The following is a 17046-nucleotide window of genomic DNA, read 5'->3' as shown; positions in this document are numbered from 1 at the left end:
GTCTCTCTGTATATGTCTCTGTCTCTATATCTGTATCTGTCTCCATCTCTGTCTATCTCTGTCTCTGTTTTTCCCTCTTTCTGTCTCTCTCTCTCTCTCTCTCTCTCTCTCTCTCTCTCTCTCTCTCTCTCTCTCTTTTTCTCTCTCTCTCTCTGTCTCTATATCTGTCTCTGTCTCTGTCTGTTTCTGTTTTTCCCTCTTTCTGTCACTGTCTCTCTCTCTCTCTCTCTCTCTATCTCTGTCTCTGTCTCTGTCTCTGTGTCTGTCTCTGTTTTTCCCTCTTTCTGTCACTGTCTCTCTCTCTCTGTCTCTCTGTCTCTCTGTCTCTGTCTCTGTCTCTGTGTCTGTCTCTCTGTCTCTGTCTCTGTCTCTGTGTCTGTCTCTCTGTCTCTATATCTGTCTCTGTCTCTGTCTGTTTCTGTTTTTCCCTCTTTCTGTCACTGTCTCTCTCTGTCTCTGTCTCTGTCTCTCTGTGTCTCTGTCCCTCTCTCTCACTGACTTCCTGACCAAAGCGAAGGGAAGGGAATCACAGCCGCCGCGTGTGACCCGAGGCAAGAAGATTCGCTCTCATTTCCCTCTCCTAAATGAAAGGGCTAAATGGCCTCTGAGCCCCTTCCAGGGGACACTCTGTGATTACTTCATTTGTTCACCAGGCCCAGTAATTGCAGCCCGACTAAACTGATTCCCTTTTAGTGCTGAAGAAATTGAATTGTAGAGCTGTTAATTGGTTTGTTCAAGGACACGGCTGAGAGTCCGTCTCCAGAACAGGAACCCTGGGGTCCTGATTCCCAGGCCAGATCACTTTCTGCACCAGTAGGTTGCTGGGAGAGAGGAAGACAGCACATGACCCCTGAAAAGCCGACCCAGCGAGGACTCTCTATCGGACGCTGGGTCTGGAGACCTCAAAGATCACTTAGTGCAAACCCCTCATTTTACAGCTGGGGAAACTGAGGCTGGGACAAGGGAAGTGACTTGTTTAGTAATTGGAATCATGTCAGAGAAGCAAAAGATCCTGAGAGACGGCTCCGCAGGAGGGCTGGGAGGAGGCACCTGTGGCCCCTTTCCTGGGTGATTGCTCCTCTGATCCCCTCCCAGCCCACCAGCTGGGCCCCTGTCTGGTCCCAGACAGCCATGCTGACTCAGGCCTCTGTTTCTCAGCCTCCATTCCCTGGCTCCCTCAGGTCCTAGGCTTTCCAGCTGCCTCCGGTAGCCCACCAATTTGCAGCTGCTTCCTTCCCCTGGATTCTTCCCTCCCTGAAAATCCCGAATATTCCCAACACAGAACAGCAGCTGCAGAGAGTGCTGGAGTGTTGGAGAGTCCATGATGATGTTATATTCTCGATGCCGCCATTAAATCTTTGTGTTCTCATTGGCACATTACAGCCCCTCCCTGTGCCTCAGTCTCCTGCTCTGAAAAATGACGGGTAGAGCTGTTACAATCCTGAATTCAGGTATTTCAAAGGTACCCAGGGGAGCCCATGCCCTTCCCCCCACTTCCCCCCCCCCCGCTTTCCTCTGAATGCCCCCCACTCCACCCTTCCCTTTCAGCTGAGTCTTCCTAGAGTGACCAGTCCTGCACCTCATCCAACCCTCTCGTTCTCCTCTTGCTCATGTGTTTGGGAACTAACACTTGGAAGGGCATGTATGTGAAGGAACGTTCTGGGCTAGAAGGGATTTATTAGTTGTTATTCTTTCTTTTTTTTTAAGTCACATCCAACTCTTCATGATTCCATTTGGTGTTTTCTTGGCGGAGACACTGGCCTGATTTGCCTTTCCTTCTCCAGCTCATTTGACAGATCGAGAAACTGAGGCAAACTGGATTGAATAACTTGCTCAGGATCCCCCTGCTAGCACGTGTCTGAGATCTAACTCAGGGAGACGAGGCCTCCTGACTCCAGGCCTGGCACTCTGTGCCCTGAGCCACCCACCAGTTACCAGCATGGGATCTTCGCTTTAGAACTGGGAGGAACCTCAGGGATCCCTGATTCCAGTCCCCTGCCCATTTTTTTCCCAGATGAAGAAACCAAAGTCCAGTCAGTATCTGGTTTGCCCGTAGGAAGTAAGTGGCAAAGGTGGCATTTGAACTGACCTGTGAGGCTCCTAGAGTTGGTGAATCAGGAAAGGGTTGGGGCGGGCAGAAAAGCCCAGGTGTCAAGGCCGGGGCTGGTGGTCCCTTTGCCTGGATCCAGTTCCCCTCAGCTTTCCTCCCCGCCTGGTTCCTCCCTAGCTGCCAGTCTGATGCTCATTATCTTGGCAGCTGGGGGGCTGCCATGGCAACCAAGAACTTGCTGTTTGCGAGGAGTTAAAGAAAGCACAAGCAGCATTAAAGACACATGGGACTTGACGCCCTGTGCGGGCAGAGGGAACCAGGATCCACTTGGGCTTGAGATGCCTGAGAAGTGTCGGGGAGAAGGTGAGCTCATCACCTTGAACCCAAATGGGCCTTCCTGGGTCCCAGGGAGAGGGGCCTGCTGGGATTCTAGCACAGCTGCCCATCAGTGGCTGGCAGGCTGCTTAAGAAAGTCAACTCTTCTGAGGGTTGTGTTCCGGGAACACTTTCTGTTTTGTAAAATCCTGCCCGAGAGACATCGCTAGGGGAAGGACAGTGTGTCCTCAGCCTGGCTGGTTTGGGGTTTGGGGGAAGATGGCAGCTTCGTCTTCCTGCCTCTCCGGGCTTTGATCTGCAGGTTATGACTTTCTTCTTTCTTCTTCCTTCTTTCTTCTTCTTCTTCTTCTTCCTTCTTTCTTCTTCTTCTTCCTTGTTCTTCCTCCTCCTCCTCCTCCTTCTCCTCCTCCTCCTCCTTCTTCTTCTTTTTCTTCCTTGGTATTATTTCCCAACAGCCCCCTCTCCCTGAAAAGAATCTTCCCTTGTGACTTAGAAGTACAGTCCAGCAAAACAGATTGACTAGATCTGAAAATGTAGGCCTCTCTGCCAAGAAGTCACTTGTTAACAATCAATAAACATTGATCGGGCAGTTAGATGGTGCCATTGATAAAAGCACCCACCTGAAGTCGGGAGGAGGACTTGAGTTCAAATTCTGCCTCAGACACTTAAATTTACTAGCTGGTGACCCTGCAAGTCCCTTAACCTCACAAACTGCCTCAAGAAAAATAATAAATTAGACATTTATTAAATGTCTACTGTGTACAAGTTGTGCTTCTCCTTTGTTCTCAAGGAGGACCGTGATGATTGTATAAATATGTATGCATACATTGGATTTAACCTATTTCTACCATGTTTAACATATATTGGAGTACTTGCCATCTAGGGGAGGGGGTAGAGGAAGGGGGGGGGAAATTGGAACATAAGATTTTGTAGCTCGGTGGTGCAGTGGATAGAGCCCCAGCTCCCAAGTCAGGAGGACCTGAGTTTAAATGTGGCCTCAGACACTTAATACTTCCTAGCTGTATGACGCTGAGCAAGTCATTTAACCCCAATTGCCTCAGAAAGAAAAAAAAAAGATTAATGATGAAAAACTATCCATGCACGTGTTTTGAAAAATAAAAAGCTTTAATTTAAAAAAAAAAGAAGAAGAAGAAGAAGAGGACCATGATATCAGGAGCTGATGCCATGATATGCAAGTAAATTGGATTGAAGGGAGGGAGGGCTGGGCAAGGTCACCGGCCTCTCTTTCCCTCCCAGAGACATCGGGGCCGGTGGCCAGTGAGTGATCAGGGCAAGGGAGATGCCCTGGATTCAGGGGCCCTTTTAAGCTAAGATCTTTAACAGATCTCAGTTTGATTGAGGCAACACCCATTCAGTGACAACTGACTCGAAGACAGAGCACTAGGGATTAAAAAATCCTGTCCCACAAGATGTTCACAGTCTAATGGGATGGATGGGAGGCAAGCTTTCTTGCTGATCTGGGTTGCCGAGTCGGCCCCATTGAGAACTGAAGGGGAGAGACAAAGGTCACTGGCAGGAGGAGGAGGAGGAGGCCCCGGGGAAGTAATGCTAATTTTCTGCTCCGTGTGGATATCATTAGCTTTTGTACGACTAATTCCTGTTTCATGTTCCCTCTAGAGGAGGTTGGGAGACCCAAAAGCCCCTCCTCACCGACCACAGAGGAAAATCAGAGGCCCCTGTTCTATTTGGCCCTGGGGTGGGGGTGGGGGTATCACATATACATAAATTAAATGCAAATTTAGGGTGAGGAAGGCTTGAGTTCAGATCCTACCTGACTGTAACTCCATGTGTGACACTAAGTCAATTCAACCTCTCTCAAACTCATTTTGTTCTCTATAAAATGGGAATTGTCATAGCACCTGCCTCCTAGGACTGTTACAAGGGAGGACCACGGGGTTTTACCATAAGAAGGGACCTCTTGTCAAACCCATATCTGAAGAGGAATTCTAACCATCCAATGCCCATCCAGGCCCTGCTGGAATACATCCCAGGAGAAAGAAGCCCACCACCTTCTAAGGCAGCCATGTTTGCTTTTATTTTTATTTTTCATTCATTCATTTTTAATTCTTTCTCTTCCATCTGCCATCATAATTTTAAAAAGAAAAAAAAACAAAACTCTTTTTTTAAAATAACTTTTTATTGATAGAACCCGTGCCAGGGTAATTTTTTACAGCATTATCCCTTGCACTCACTTCTGTTCCGATTTTTCCCCTCCCTCCCTCCACCCCCTCCCCCAGATGGCAAGCAGTCCTTTACATGTTGAATAGGTTACAGTATATCCTGGATACAATACATGTGTGCAGAACCGAACAGTTTTTTTTTTGTTGCACAGGGAGAATTGGATTCAGAAGGTGTAAATAACCCGGGAAGAAAAACAAAAATGCAAGCAGTTTAGATTCATCTCCCAGTAAAACAAAACTCTTATAAGAAATATTAAAATTAAGCAAAAACAAATTCTCACACTGACCATACCCAGAAACTTAGGTCCATTCCACTTTTGTGCAGCAGTAGCATCGAGGTGCATTGGAGGGGCTGGAGTCCTCTTCCTGAATTAAAATCTGACTGAGTCTCTTCACCCTGCTTGCCTCAGTTTTCTTATCTGTCAAATAAACCAGAGAAGGAAATGGCAAACCACGCCAGTATTTTTCGCTTTCAGTCATGTCAACTCTTCGTGATTCCATTTCTTTTCTTGGCAAAGACGCTTAAGAATTTTGTCAAGAAAACCCCGAATGAGGCTTTGAAGAGTAGACACGACTGAAATGACTCAATGACAATTATTAGGAAGTTTTTCTCCACATCAAGCTCACCTTTGCCTCTTTGTAAATTTAATTCCTCGAACCTGATTCTGCCTTTGAGAGAGAAGCAGAAAAAGTCTTAACTCCTCTTCTGTGAGAGGGAACTTTTAAGTATTTAAAGTTGGCCCCCAAATCCTTTGTGAGCCTATTGTTCTCTAGACTAAACACCCCAATTCCTTCAGCCCTTGGCTGTACTCAAGATGCTTCCACTTTGATTGCCCCTCTCTGGTCCTTCCCCAGCTTATCAAAGTCCCTCCTAAAGCCAAGTGGGCCAGAACTGAAAACCAGATGCTCTCTCTGACTGTAACACTATCATTTTCTTATTCCTTGAATTTATGCCTTTCTTAGCACAGTTAAAAATGGTATTCTCTGTGTGTGTCTCTGATTCTGTCTGTCTGTCTCTGTCTCTCCCTTCCTCCCTCCCTCCCTTCTGTCTCTGTCTCTGTCTCTCTCTCTCTCTCTCTCTGTCTCTCTCTCTCTCTCTCTCTCCCTTCCTCCTTTTCCCCCTCTATATATATACAGCTAGGGACTGAGTTTAAGAGATGAGTGAGTTTAAGAGTGAGGAATGAGTTCATTCCAGACCAGAGAAAGAGTCTGTGCTATTTGGAATCTCACTTTATTCAACAAGAAGACACTTGAGCAGCCAGGTGATGGAGTGGATAGGAATGGGGAAAGCTCATCGTTGGGAGTTCAAATCTAACCTCAGATACTTCCTAGCTGTGTGATCTTGGGCAAGTCACATAATACTGTTTACCTCAGTTGCCTTATCTGTCAAATGAGCTGGAGAACGGAACGGCCAAACTTTGCCCCCCAAAAGCCCAAATGGGATCCTAAAGAGTCATCCATGACTGAACAACAACAACAGGAGGGAAGATACTGGCAGATGGAAGGAAATTGTGCCTTGTGAGGGCTGGCTGGAGAGACTGGAAAGAAGAAAGCAAAGAAAGAGAAGAACCGAGAGCTGAGTTCGAGTCTTTAAAGAGCTGCCGTTCCCCTTAGATGGACCAGTTATGGGGAGGGGGAGTTAGTGTGATGGATGTCTCAGTCAGTGGAGCTGGGGGCAGGGGAGGACAGCCTGGAGCAGGGAAGAGCTTCTCCATTACTGGGGGTCTGCAGAGGCCAGATGTCTGAGGGTCAGGTAGATGATGGCTCTAGACCAACCTGAATCCGCAGTGAGGTGGCTCTGTTCTTCATTCTCAAAGAGGACATGGCGTCCAGAACCAGAACCACTGGGCCCAGTGGCCAGATTTGGATCAGGACCACTGAAGATGATTCTGGATGCAGGGGGGGACCTTGGCCATTTTAACAGACTTCATTCTGACTGGGCAACACCCATTACCCATTCAGAAATTAAGGCTAAAAGAAATGAGTCAGAGAATGCCCTTTTTTACCTCATCAAAAAAAAAAAAATCAATATAGGAAGGGAAGATCCTCAGGGTTTCTGGTCAAAACAGAAACTATTGTTATTTGTCACTCCAAGTCAATCAGGGTCCAAGCTGTGACCAAGGGGAGCTCGGGACCCCAAGTTGGTCTGTCAGGGAGAGCCAGGGTTTGTATTTAAGCATGAGGGTCCTTAAGAAAGCAATTTGGCCAGTAAAGCCCTGGATGTCTTGTGAGGGTGAGGGAAGAAGAAAAGGGAAGTGGAAGCTGGGCAGAAAGAGGAACTAATGGACTTGCTTAGCTTTAATGATTTACGAGAACTCCCTGGCAAGCCAGATGTTTTGACTGAGGGCATTTCTGGCTACTTGGGAGTGCTGGGGGGCGGGTAAAACCTCTCTCATTCTGTGGGGACAGAGAAGGGCCCGGTCCAGGCAGAGCCCTGGGGGAGCAGCCCCCGTTTCTCAGGGGGTATCTTCTTCCTTGGCGGAACAGGTCAATTCTTGGTTTCATTCAGAGCTCAGGATGCTGGGAAGAGGCAGATAAGGATTAGAGTCCCCAGAACCCCATATGCAGTTATCTGGAGACTGAGGCTAGGCAAGGGTCTATTAGGGCGACACTGCCACTTGGGAAGGAGAACAGGCTGGGCAAAGGGTCTGCAGTGGATGGGAAGAAGGGTGTATAGAGAGTACTTGTCTCTGTCAGCTTTCTAGTTAGGAAAGAGTATGGTGGGCTAAGAGTGTCGCTTCTTCTTGTGAGGGCATGGGGGTTTCATGTACATCACGGAGTGTCTGACTGGCAACCCCCCCATCCCATATCAATCTTCCACCACTGCTATGGCCGGTGAGCCCGTTCTCCCACAGGCCCTTAGAGGTGGAACTGGACAGAACCTTAGGGCCGGTTCCTCCACAAGCATCTATTTGGGTAAAAATGTATCTACTTATTTAAAATCATTTATCTCCCCCTCCCTCTTGTGTCCCCACCCTAATTAAACACTTTTTTAAAAAATGAAAATTTCACAACATAACGCCAGGTCGAGGAAAAGGTTCCCACATTGGTCTGGTCCCGAGATGCAGACCCCCTCCTGTCGAGAGGTGAGGGATGTGTTTTATCTTCAGCCCTCTTTGGCCTTGGTCAGATTTCCGAAGTCTTTCCAATTTGTTTTTGTTTTTTTTTTTTAAGGTAAGCCTTATGTATTGGGTCTAATTTTTTTTTAATTTTAATTTTTTTTATTGACAGAGCCCCTGCCTGGGTAATTTTTTACAGCATTATCCCTTGCACTCACTTCTGATTTTTCCCCTCCCTCCCTTCACCCCCTCCCCCAGATGGCAAACAGTCCTATACATGTTAAATATGTCACAGTATATCCTAGATACAATATATGTTTGCAGAACTGAACAGTTTTCTTGTTGCACAGGGAGAATTGGATTCAGAAGGTAAAAATAACCCGGGAAGAAAAACAAAAATGCAAGCGGTTTATATTCATTCCCCAGTGTTCTTTCTTTGGGTGTAGCTGCTTCTGTCCATCCTTGATCAATTGGAACTGAGTTAGATCTTTTCTTTGTTGAGGAAATCCACTTCTGTCAGAATCCATCCTCATACAGTATCGTTGTCGAAGTGTATAATGATCTCCTGGTTCTGCTCATTTCACTTAGCATCAGTTCATGTAAGTCTCGCCAGTCCTCTCTGTATTCATCCTGCTGCTCATTCCTTACAGAACAATAATATTCCATAACGTTCATATACCACAATTTATTCAGCCATTCCCCATCTGACGGGCATCTACTCAGTTTCCAGTTCTTTACCACTATAAAAAGGGCTGCCACAAACATTTTGGCACATGTGGGTCCCTTTCCCTTCTTTCGTATCCCTTTGGGGTATACGTTTCCAATTTGTTTTTAAGCTTTCTAGTATTTAGCACTCCAACATAACTGGGCTCGGTGCTAAGTTTTGGCCAGAAACCAGGCCCAGCTCTCGGCGACCTCAGGCCCTAATGTGGGGGAGACAACATGAAGAAAAGGCCCTCAGATACAAGCCTCTGACTCGGGGCTCGCATTTCCAGGGAGGTCTGGAGAGATCCATGACTTGCGCACAGTCACAGTCAGGATTCTAATTTAGATTGTGTGACTCCAAGTTAGTGGGTCATCCCCGCGACATTTCTGCCCTGTGCAAAACACAGCAAGAGACCACGTTTGCAACATTCCTCATCAGGAGTGTTTTATAGTCAGAGGAACCGGGTTCAAATCCTGCCTTAGGACTTCCTTGGGCCTCAGTTTCTATGTCTGTAAGATGGGAGAGTCGGACCTGAGGGCCCTTTGAGCCCTCATTCTGCGAGCCTGTAACATTTCCCCTGGGAGGGGAGAGCAGAGATGTTCTGGCCTTCTGCAGGATCCTATGTAGGCAGGTGCCAGCTCCGGGCTCTCCCGGGGGGTGCCCCCCGGTTTTGGTGGTAGAACCCAGGGCAGCTGCTCTCCTGAGGGTCCCTTTGGGATCCACTAGGCCCACCCTCCACACCTCCTGTCTGCATCCAGGGACAGAGGCTCGTGAACAAATACTCTGGTCACTAGAAAGCGCCAGATGGGAAGGGGGGAGTTTGGATGTGTGTTTGTTGTTGGGGGCGGGGAGGAGGGAGGAAAGTTGTCGCAATTGTGTTGCCATGGAAACAAAACTCTATTTATCTACACTCTCTTCCCTGGTCCTGCCAGGGGCTCACCTGAGATGAATTTAATCTGCAACTTCCCAGGCCGGTAGGCACTGGCTCCCCTCGGGGCCGGGCCCCCTGGCCACCCAGTGCCCCATTCCCTGACACCCAGCACCTTCCCCAGGTTCCACTCACGCCCCCTTTCTCGGCCCCTAAATGAGGGGGCCGTTCTGTCCAGCCCGACCCAAGGAGGGGAGGGAGACTTTTGAACAAGCCGCCACTGACTCCCTGTGTGTTCTGGCTTTTCAGGAAACAGGAGCTGGCCAGCACCACAGATGGGACCGTCCCGGACCGGCCTCTGTCCCCTCCCCTCACGGCTCCCCCCACCATGAAGGTAAGAGACTGGGAGCAGAAGGGGAACATCTGCCCCTGCAGCCCCCGAGCCGCCCTTCCGGGCCTCTCGTCCCAGCGGGTGAGACATTGGTGGGGGCACATCTGGGCTCTCCGGGCCCAGACCAATGAAGCCTGGCCTCCTGAAGAAGGAGCTTAATTGTGCAACCAGGCGTGTCTGGTCGCGGGGGAACATGTGGGTGCTGCAGCGGAGAAAGCGCGAGCCCTGATAATTAGCAGGGAACTTTCCGGGAGCTGGGAGTTGGGGCAAGGAAGGGGAGGCTGCTCTGAGAGCTGGGCTCCTCGTCTCTGATGGCGGCCCAGACTCAAGGGAGGCTCTCTCGGGTCCCATGTCCCCTAGAATCTATAGGTCCGCTTGGAGCGCTCAGGGAGGGGGGGAGGGCAGGCCGGAGATGATCACAATAAAAAGAATAGCTGGAATTTGTGCAGCGCTCTGAGGTTTGCAGAGTTTATATTTGATCTTCACAGCACTCCTGGGAAGTAGTAATAGCTGGCAAGTATTATCTTCAGTATCCATTATATATGTGTGTATATATGTACATTATACAGATGGGGAAACTGAGGCTAAGTGACCTCCCCATAGTCCCCCACAATGTGGCCCTGAACTCCCTCCCCTTTCTCTTTCCTCGGAGCCCCCAAAGCCCGACTTCTCTCCTCTCCAGGATGTTCCATCTGCTGCCCTAGGGGTGCCAGCCCATAGTCTAGGAGGGACAAGCCCCTTCCTCTCATAAACCAGGGCTCTGGGCTGAATGTACAGGAGCCAGGCCGTTGTTGCCTCTGTTTGCTCTGGGATCCTCTTCCATCTTGGGGTCCGAGACTCCCAGTCCCCGAGAGCATCCCCTGATTAGGAGGTTTTGTTTTGAGGAGGGTGAGACACTTTGTTTCTTCTGTCAAGTTTCACTGGGGAGTCGATCAGTCAGTCAACAGCCAACAAGCATTTATTAAGTGTAAGTTTACTATGTGTTTGTCATCCTACTGAGGAAGGGGGGAAGGGAATAAGTGTTTTTGAAGTCCTACTATGTGCCAACCACTGTACTAAGTGCTTTACAAATATGATTCTCCCAGCAACCTAGCAAGGCAAGGGCTATTATTGTCCCCATTTTACAGCTGAGGCAAATAGAAGTCAAGGGACTTGGGACCCACATGGCTAATGTGTGGCAGACTGAGATTCAAGATCTCAGCTTCAGTGTTTTATCCATTAACCCAGGGAGCTTAACTGCTTAACTTGCAAAATGGGCGTGATCCTAGGAAGGCTTAAGGGCTCCCAGGGGAAATAGAGGGCCCCCAAACCTTGATATCAATCATACAATCACAGCCCAAGCGACAAGGGAGCTCAAAGGCCATCTAGTCCAATCTCTCCATTTCACAGATACAGAAACTGAGTCCCATCATGGCTAAGTGCTTTATAAGACCGTTTAATTGGTCTTACAAATTCAAAAACCCATTTATTAAGCTCAGTTTGAGGGAGACAAAAAGAGGCAAAAGATAGTTCCTTCCCTCCAGGATCTCACAATCTGACGGGGGAAACAACAAGCCAATATACACAAAGCAAGTTATGTACAGTTGAAATAGGAAATGATTCACAAAGAAAAAGCAGCAGGATGAAGGAGGGCAGGATTTAGCTTCATAGATCTCAAGGGACTCCAGAACCCCCTCATTTTACAGATGAGGAAACTGAGACCAGGAATCTCAGCGACTTGACACGGTCCATTACATCGCAAGTGGTAGAGCTGGAATTTGGCCAGCTGTCATCCCATGTACCGCCCACTGAGCCACCTTTGGGAAGGTCATTTGGCACCCGATCAGTGCGGGCACCAGACCCGGAAACAGAAGACCTAGGTCCACTGACTAGAGATCCCTTCCCCTCTCCGAGCCTGGTTCCCCACCTTGCTCCTCAGGTGGTGGGGAAGTGTGGCGAATATTCGGCACCCGCTTGTGCCAGCCGTGGGCCAGAGCCCCGGGCTCCCTTTACAGGGCAGAGAAGGTTAAATGAAGCCGGAGATGGACTTTGTAAGAGCAGAAGGGAGGAAATCATGATTACAATGGCCGCATTGATTCCTGCGCTTCCTCCTCGCTGCGTCCGCCTCCTCTGGGTTCCAGAGTTTGTTTGCCTGTGCCCAGAGTCCCAGCCCTGGCTGGGACTCACTGCTGAGAAAGTGCCGTTGGCAAGAGTGGGGAGATTAATGACCCGTCACCGGGAGATGAGCTCAGACATATGTCCGGGGTCAAGGGAGATTCCCAGGCTGCTCCTTGAATGGGCCCAGTGGCCCAGGACCCGGAGATGAGGGAAGCCGCGAGCCGGCCGTGGATGGCTGCTGACGTTAGCGTGGCGTCCCCTCCTCACAGATCTAGAGTGGAAAAGGACTTTTGGGACCAGCTAGTCCAATCCTCTCATTTTTACAGAGAAGGAAACTGAGGTTAAATTGAAAATGAAAGGGATTAGATTAGATTGTGACTGAGTTCTTTTCCCACTCAATCTACTGTATCTACCCGAGGAGATAAGGCAAGAGTTGTTATTCCCATTTTATATTAGAAACTGAAAATCAGAGAAATTCGGGGATCTACTTAAAGTCATTAAACTAGAAAGTGGCTGAACTGTGACTTAATTTAGATTTCTTAACTCCATATCATTCATTCATTCATTTGTAGGCATTTATTAAGCACCTCCCATGCACTAGTCATTGTGTTCTGTGCTAGGGAGACAAAGACAGAAACGCACCAAAGCCCATTCTAATGGAGCGATTTTTTCCCACCATTTGTGTTGCCTGGCATTTATTCGGTGATTAACAGCTTACAAAGCACTTCGTGTTCATTCTCTCTTTTGATCTTTACAACCCCTTATGAGTCAGGTAGTGGAAATATTGTTGTTTCCATTTTAGAGATGAGGAAACTGAGACCATGTGGCGAATGAATGGCAGTCAGACTTACTTCCCGGTCTCCCTGACTCTGTACCCAGCATCCCTTCTACTAGAGCCCAGCTGCCTTTGTAGCTGAGAATGGGCACCAGGCCCAGCCTGGATGATCCGAGGGACAATTGAGAACACGACCAGGGGAAAATGGATCCAGAAGAGAGCGGCCGGGTCACTTGGGCCATATGCTGTGGACCATGGGCTCGTGCTGCCTTGGAGGAGCCGGGTCCCTCTGGGTTTGGAGTGAGAGCTCGCCCATGTGGAAAGTGAACCAGACATATTCCCCCTAAATTCAGGGCTGGCAGAAACCTCCAAGTCAGAAAACCTCGCCCTTTCATTTGGTAGCGGAGGTCCAGATGTTCCGGTCCCTTCCAGCTTCGTGACTGGGAGAGACCTTCGAAGCCATCTGGGTCAAGCTTTTCATTTGACAGGAGAGGGCTCAGGATCATCCGGTGACTTGGCGGCCCAGCCACGAGGCCAGCCTTGCCCACCTGCGCCGGGCCGATGTGTCCTCCCGATACTGTCTGCTCCTCTCCCAGGAACTCGGCCCTGAAACAAAAGGTCACTTAAGGGCCTTCTCCTCCTGCCTGCCCAACACTGAGACCCTCCATGCTGGTTTTAAGTCAGACCGAGCAAGAGGAGCCATGAGTGACATGGAACCCTCTCTTTCTTTCCTTTCTTCCTTCCTTTTTTACTTCCTTTACATTTCTTCCTCAGAACCCAAATCCTGTCTCCATTCTTCTTTCCTTTCTCAGAGCATTAGGGAGGATAACTGGCCGGGTACAGAACATAGGAATGCAAATCCAACATTTACTGGTGATAGACCAGAGTTTCACAATTCCATCATTCAGTTATATGACCCCATACGGGGTTTAAAAAGCATCGATGTAGCCCACGCCCCTCATTTTGCATATTGGGAAATTGAGGGTCAAGGCCATTCAGGTAGTAAGTAGCAGAGCTGGGATTTGACCCTGAGTTTCCTCCAAGAGCTTAGTCAGAGCAGATGGTGAATAGAACTCTGCTGTGCCTTAGGTTTGCCACCTTTTGTTGTTCAGTTCCTTCAGTCATGAACCCATTTGGGGTTGGAGCGGTTTGCCATTTTCTCCTCCAGTTTTTACAGTTGAGGAAACTGAGTCAAAGAGGTGGCTTGACCAGGGGCACACAATTAATAAGTGTTTGAGAGATAGAGCCCCAGTCCTGAAGCCAGGAGGAACTGAGTTCAAATCCGGCCTCAGACATGTAACACTTCCTGGCTGTGTGACCCTGGGCGAGTCACTTAACCCTGATTGCCTCTGGGGGGAAAAAGTGTTTGAGAACAGATGTGAAGTCAGGGAGATGGGTCTTCCTGATTTCAGACCCACTGAGTCCCTGGGATACGTCCCCAGCGATATCCGAAGAGCCTGCCTGGTGTGGTCCTTAAGCCAGCTCTGGGCAGTGGTCATTCCCCTGAGGTCTCAGCCCGGCTCGATGGTTCTGGCTTGGGAGAGCGTGGTCTCCTTTACCTCTGTTACAGCTACATCCTCGGGAGGACACGTGCTCCATCCCTTAGTTCTGACGGGGCAGGCCTGAGCCATCCCCCCCGAAATAGACAGCTGGGAGTCAGTCACTGGCCATGGAGGCCCAGAGTCTGGGACCCGGCCATTCGGCAGTTAGAAGAGGAATCGGGCTTCTTTTACTAAGGTGGAAAGCTGCTTGATAGGACTGTACGTGTACAACTTATTGCTTCCTGTCTGGGGGAAGGGAAGGGGACGGAGGAAGGGAGAAAAAAGGAATCAAAATCTTATAAAAGTAAATGTGAAGTGACAGATGTGGAGATAGGTCTAAAAGGACTGCACCTATAGCAGATGTCTTGGGGAGGGGGGAAAATTTTAGAACACAAAACTATAGAAATGAATGATGAAAACTATCTTTACTAGTATTTTGGAAAATAAAATGCGTTTATAATAAAGAGGGAAATGTTGAAAACTAAAAAAAAATTAAAGGAGTGTTTTAAAATAATTAGTTAAAAAAACAAAGAATAGGAATCCAGTGAGAGTTCAGGGTCAACCTGTGGCCTGGGTGTGAGGGAGGATACTTGAGGAGCTGTGTGACATCGGGGAGGTCACAAACATGACCTTTTTTAGGCTCAGTTTCCTCATCTCTAAAATGAGGGTAACGATGGCATCTTAGAAACCCCAGGGGACAGTTGTGATGGTCTATGTGGGCCTTCGTAAGCATGAAGCATTATATTAATGTTGGCTTTTGCTATTATTATGAGCACCGGTTACTGGTGGCTTAGCTGAGTATGAATGAGGAGTACGGATAGCACAGATGACCTGAAACCTTCAGGGTTGTTTAAAGTCTGGGTGGGAATAAAGAGTCGTGCATTTGGTGACAGACTTCAGTGTCGTAGAGCTTCAGTCTAGAGCATGTGGAGCCAAGGGAGGCTTCTGGGACAGGCCACAGGTCTCAGATAAAACACCCGAGGACCCGGAGTTCCAGGTCATGCAGAGCTGGGGCCGGGTGGCCAGCTCCCCTCTCTCAGGACCCCTGTAAGATGCGGGCTTGGACTCATTGGCTTTTGGTGTCCTTCCCACCTTGGGATGTCCGATTTTGTGACTCTTTGGCCCCTAAGGTTCAGTCTAACTGGACAAAGTTCCTTGAAGTTGTTATGATCAATGTGGTACATCATAAGTGCTGGCTCCCTCTTTCCCTCCTTCCTTTTTTTTCTTTCCTCTCTCCATTTTCCTTCATTCCCTCCTTCCTATCTTTCTTTCTGGTCTGTTTTTCTTCTTTCCTTCCTTCCTTCCTTCCTTCCTTCTTTCTTGTTTCCTTCCTTTTTTCTGCCCTTCATTCTTGTCTCCATTCTCTCCTTTTTCTTTTCTCCCTCCCTCCCTCCCTCCTTTTCATTTCCTTTATTCTCTTTTCTTTCAGAAGCTTTCCTTCCTTCTTTCCTTCCTTTACATTTCTTCCTCAGTACTCAAAATCCTGTCTCTATTCTTCTTTTCCTTCTTTCCTCCTTTCCTTCCTCTTTTTCAAATCCTTCATTCCCTCCTTCCTCTCTTTCAGAACCTGCCTGCCTTCCTTCTTTCCTCCCTTCCTTCCCATTTCTTCCTCGTTATCCAAACCCTCCCTCCCGTCTTCCTTCTACCTTCTCTCTTTCTTCTAGCGTCTTCCTTTCTCTCTATGGCCTCAGGTTAGTCAGCAGTAGGTGAGGGAGATGGCGGTCAAGCTGGGGACTGAAATGATTTGGTAGTGAGGAGAAAAGGGGCCCATCTGTGGGAGGCTGAAGGAACCGACTGTTGTCAGCCAGGAGACGGAACGAGGAGATGGAACAAATTGTGGTGGTTGTTTTTTTCCTTCTTCAAACAAGCTCTGGAGGGGCATTTGGACGTCAAGACAAATATTTGCTGCCCCAAATTACAGCCACTTTGTCAAGGTCCAGCCTGTCCTTGATTGCAGCTCTGTTTGCTCTGGCCAATCTGTCTCTGGGCCCGCCGCATCTGTGGTGCTCGCCCGGTGCAAGTTGCTAGGGCTCCGCCTGAGACTGGAAGTGTCCTCCTCACCTGGATCCTTGCTCACCTGGAGAGCAGGCTGGGAGCTCTGTGGGGAGGGCCGGGAGAGGCTGCCAGAGGGCTCTTAGAGAGAAAAGGAACCTACTTAGGTTCCATAAGGTGCCTACTTAGGGCTAAGTGCTGGAGACATAGAGAAAGGCAAAAACAGCCAGCTCTCTACCAGCTGCCATCCTAATGGGGGAAGACAAGAAGCATACCTCTCTCTCTCTCTCTCTTTCTCTCTCTCCTTTTTCTTTCTCCTCCTCTCTTTCTCTGTCTCTGTCTCTGTCTATCTCTGTCTCTCTCTTGCTCTCTCTCTCCTTTCTTTCTGTCTCTTTCTCCTCCTCTCTCTCCCTACTCTCTTTCTCTGTCTCTGTCTCCCTTTCTCTTCCTCTCTCCTTTCTCTGTCTTTCTGGTCTCTCTGTCTCTCTCTCTCTGTCTCTTTGTCTCTCTGTCTGTCTCTCTCTCTCTGTGTCTCTGTCTCTGTCTCTCCCTCTGTCTCTGTCTCTCTGTCTCTTTGTCTCTCTGTCTCTCTCTCTGTCTCTGCCTCTGTCTGTCTCTCTGTCTCTTTGTCTCTCTTTCCCTCTGTCTCTGTCTCTCTCTTTGTATATATATATATTCAAACACACACAAAACATAGTTTCATATTATCACTTTAAAGGTTTACAGTGTTACAAATATTGTCTCATTGTTTCGAAATTCTCACATTGTCTCAGTTGTTGCCACAACAGCCCTTGGCCCCATTTTCCTGAAGAAGAAACCGAGGCTGACAGAATATGAGTTGCCCAGAGCCACACAGCTGGAAAGTATGTGAATCCAAGCCCACGCAGGGCTCTGCCCACCACGTAGATTAGCGACCTCATGGAGGTGAGATGGAAAAAGGAGACTTGGAGAAGCTCTCAAAGTTCTGGAATAGGGCCTTTAGAATTTGGATAATAACATCATAGACCTAGGGCTAAAAGGGACCTCAAAA

The 17046-nt window shown here is 48.6% G+C and overlaps 1 protein-coding gene across 5 annotated transcripts in view; it reads left to right on the top strand.

Moving 5' to 3' along the window:
• The window catches only part of RAP1GAP2 (RAP1 GTPase activating protein 2), a 261381-nt gene that overhangs the window by 133427 nt on the left and 110908 nt on the right, over nt 1–17046 (top strand). For all 5 annotated transcript variants that reach the window (XM_051992129.1, XM_051992127.1, XM_051992126.1 and 2 more), the window contains one exon: nt 9530–9614. In XM_051992129.1, coding sequence (XP_051848089.1) covers nt 9530–9614 — 85 coding nt within the window. The remainder of the gene's footprint in view (nt 1–9529; nt 9615–17046) is intronic.

This window comes from Antechinus flavipes, chromosome 4, assembly GCF_016432865.1.
Source record: "Antechinus flavipes isolate AdamAnt ecotype Samford, QLD, Australia chromosome 4, AdamAnt_v2, whole genome shotgun sequence".
Taxonomy (NCBI): Eukaryota; Metazoa; Chordata; class Mammalia; order Dasyuromorphia; family Dasyuridae; genus Antechinus; species Antechinus flavipes.
The sequence above is the reverse complement of the archived record's forward strand: the minus strand, read 5'-3'. Positions and strand labels throughout refer to the sequence as shown.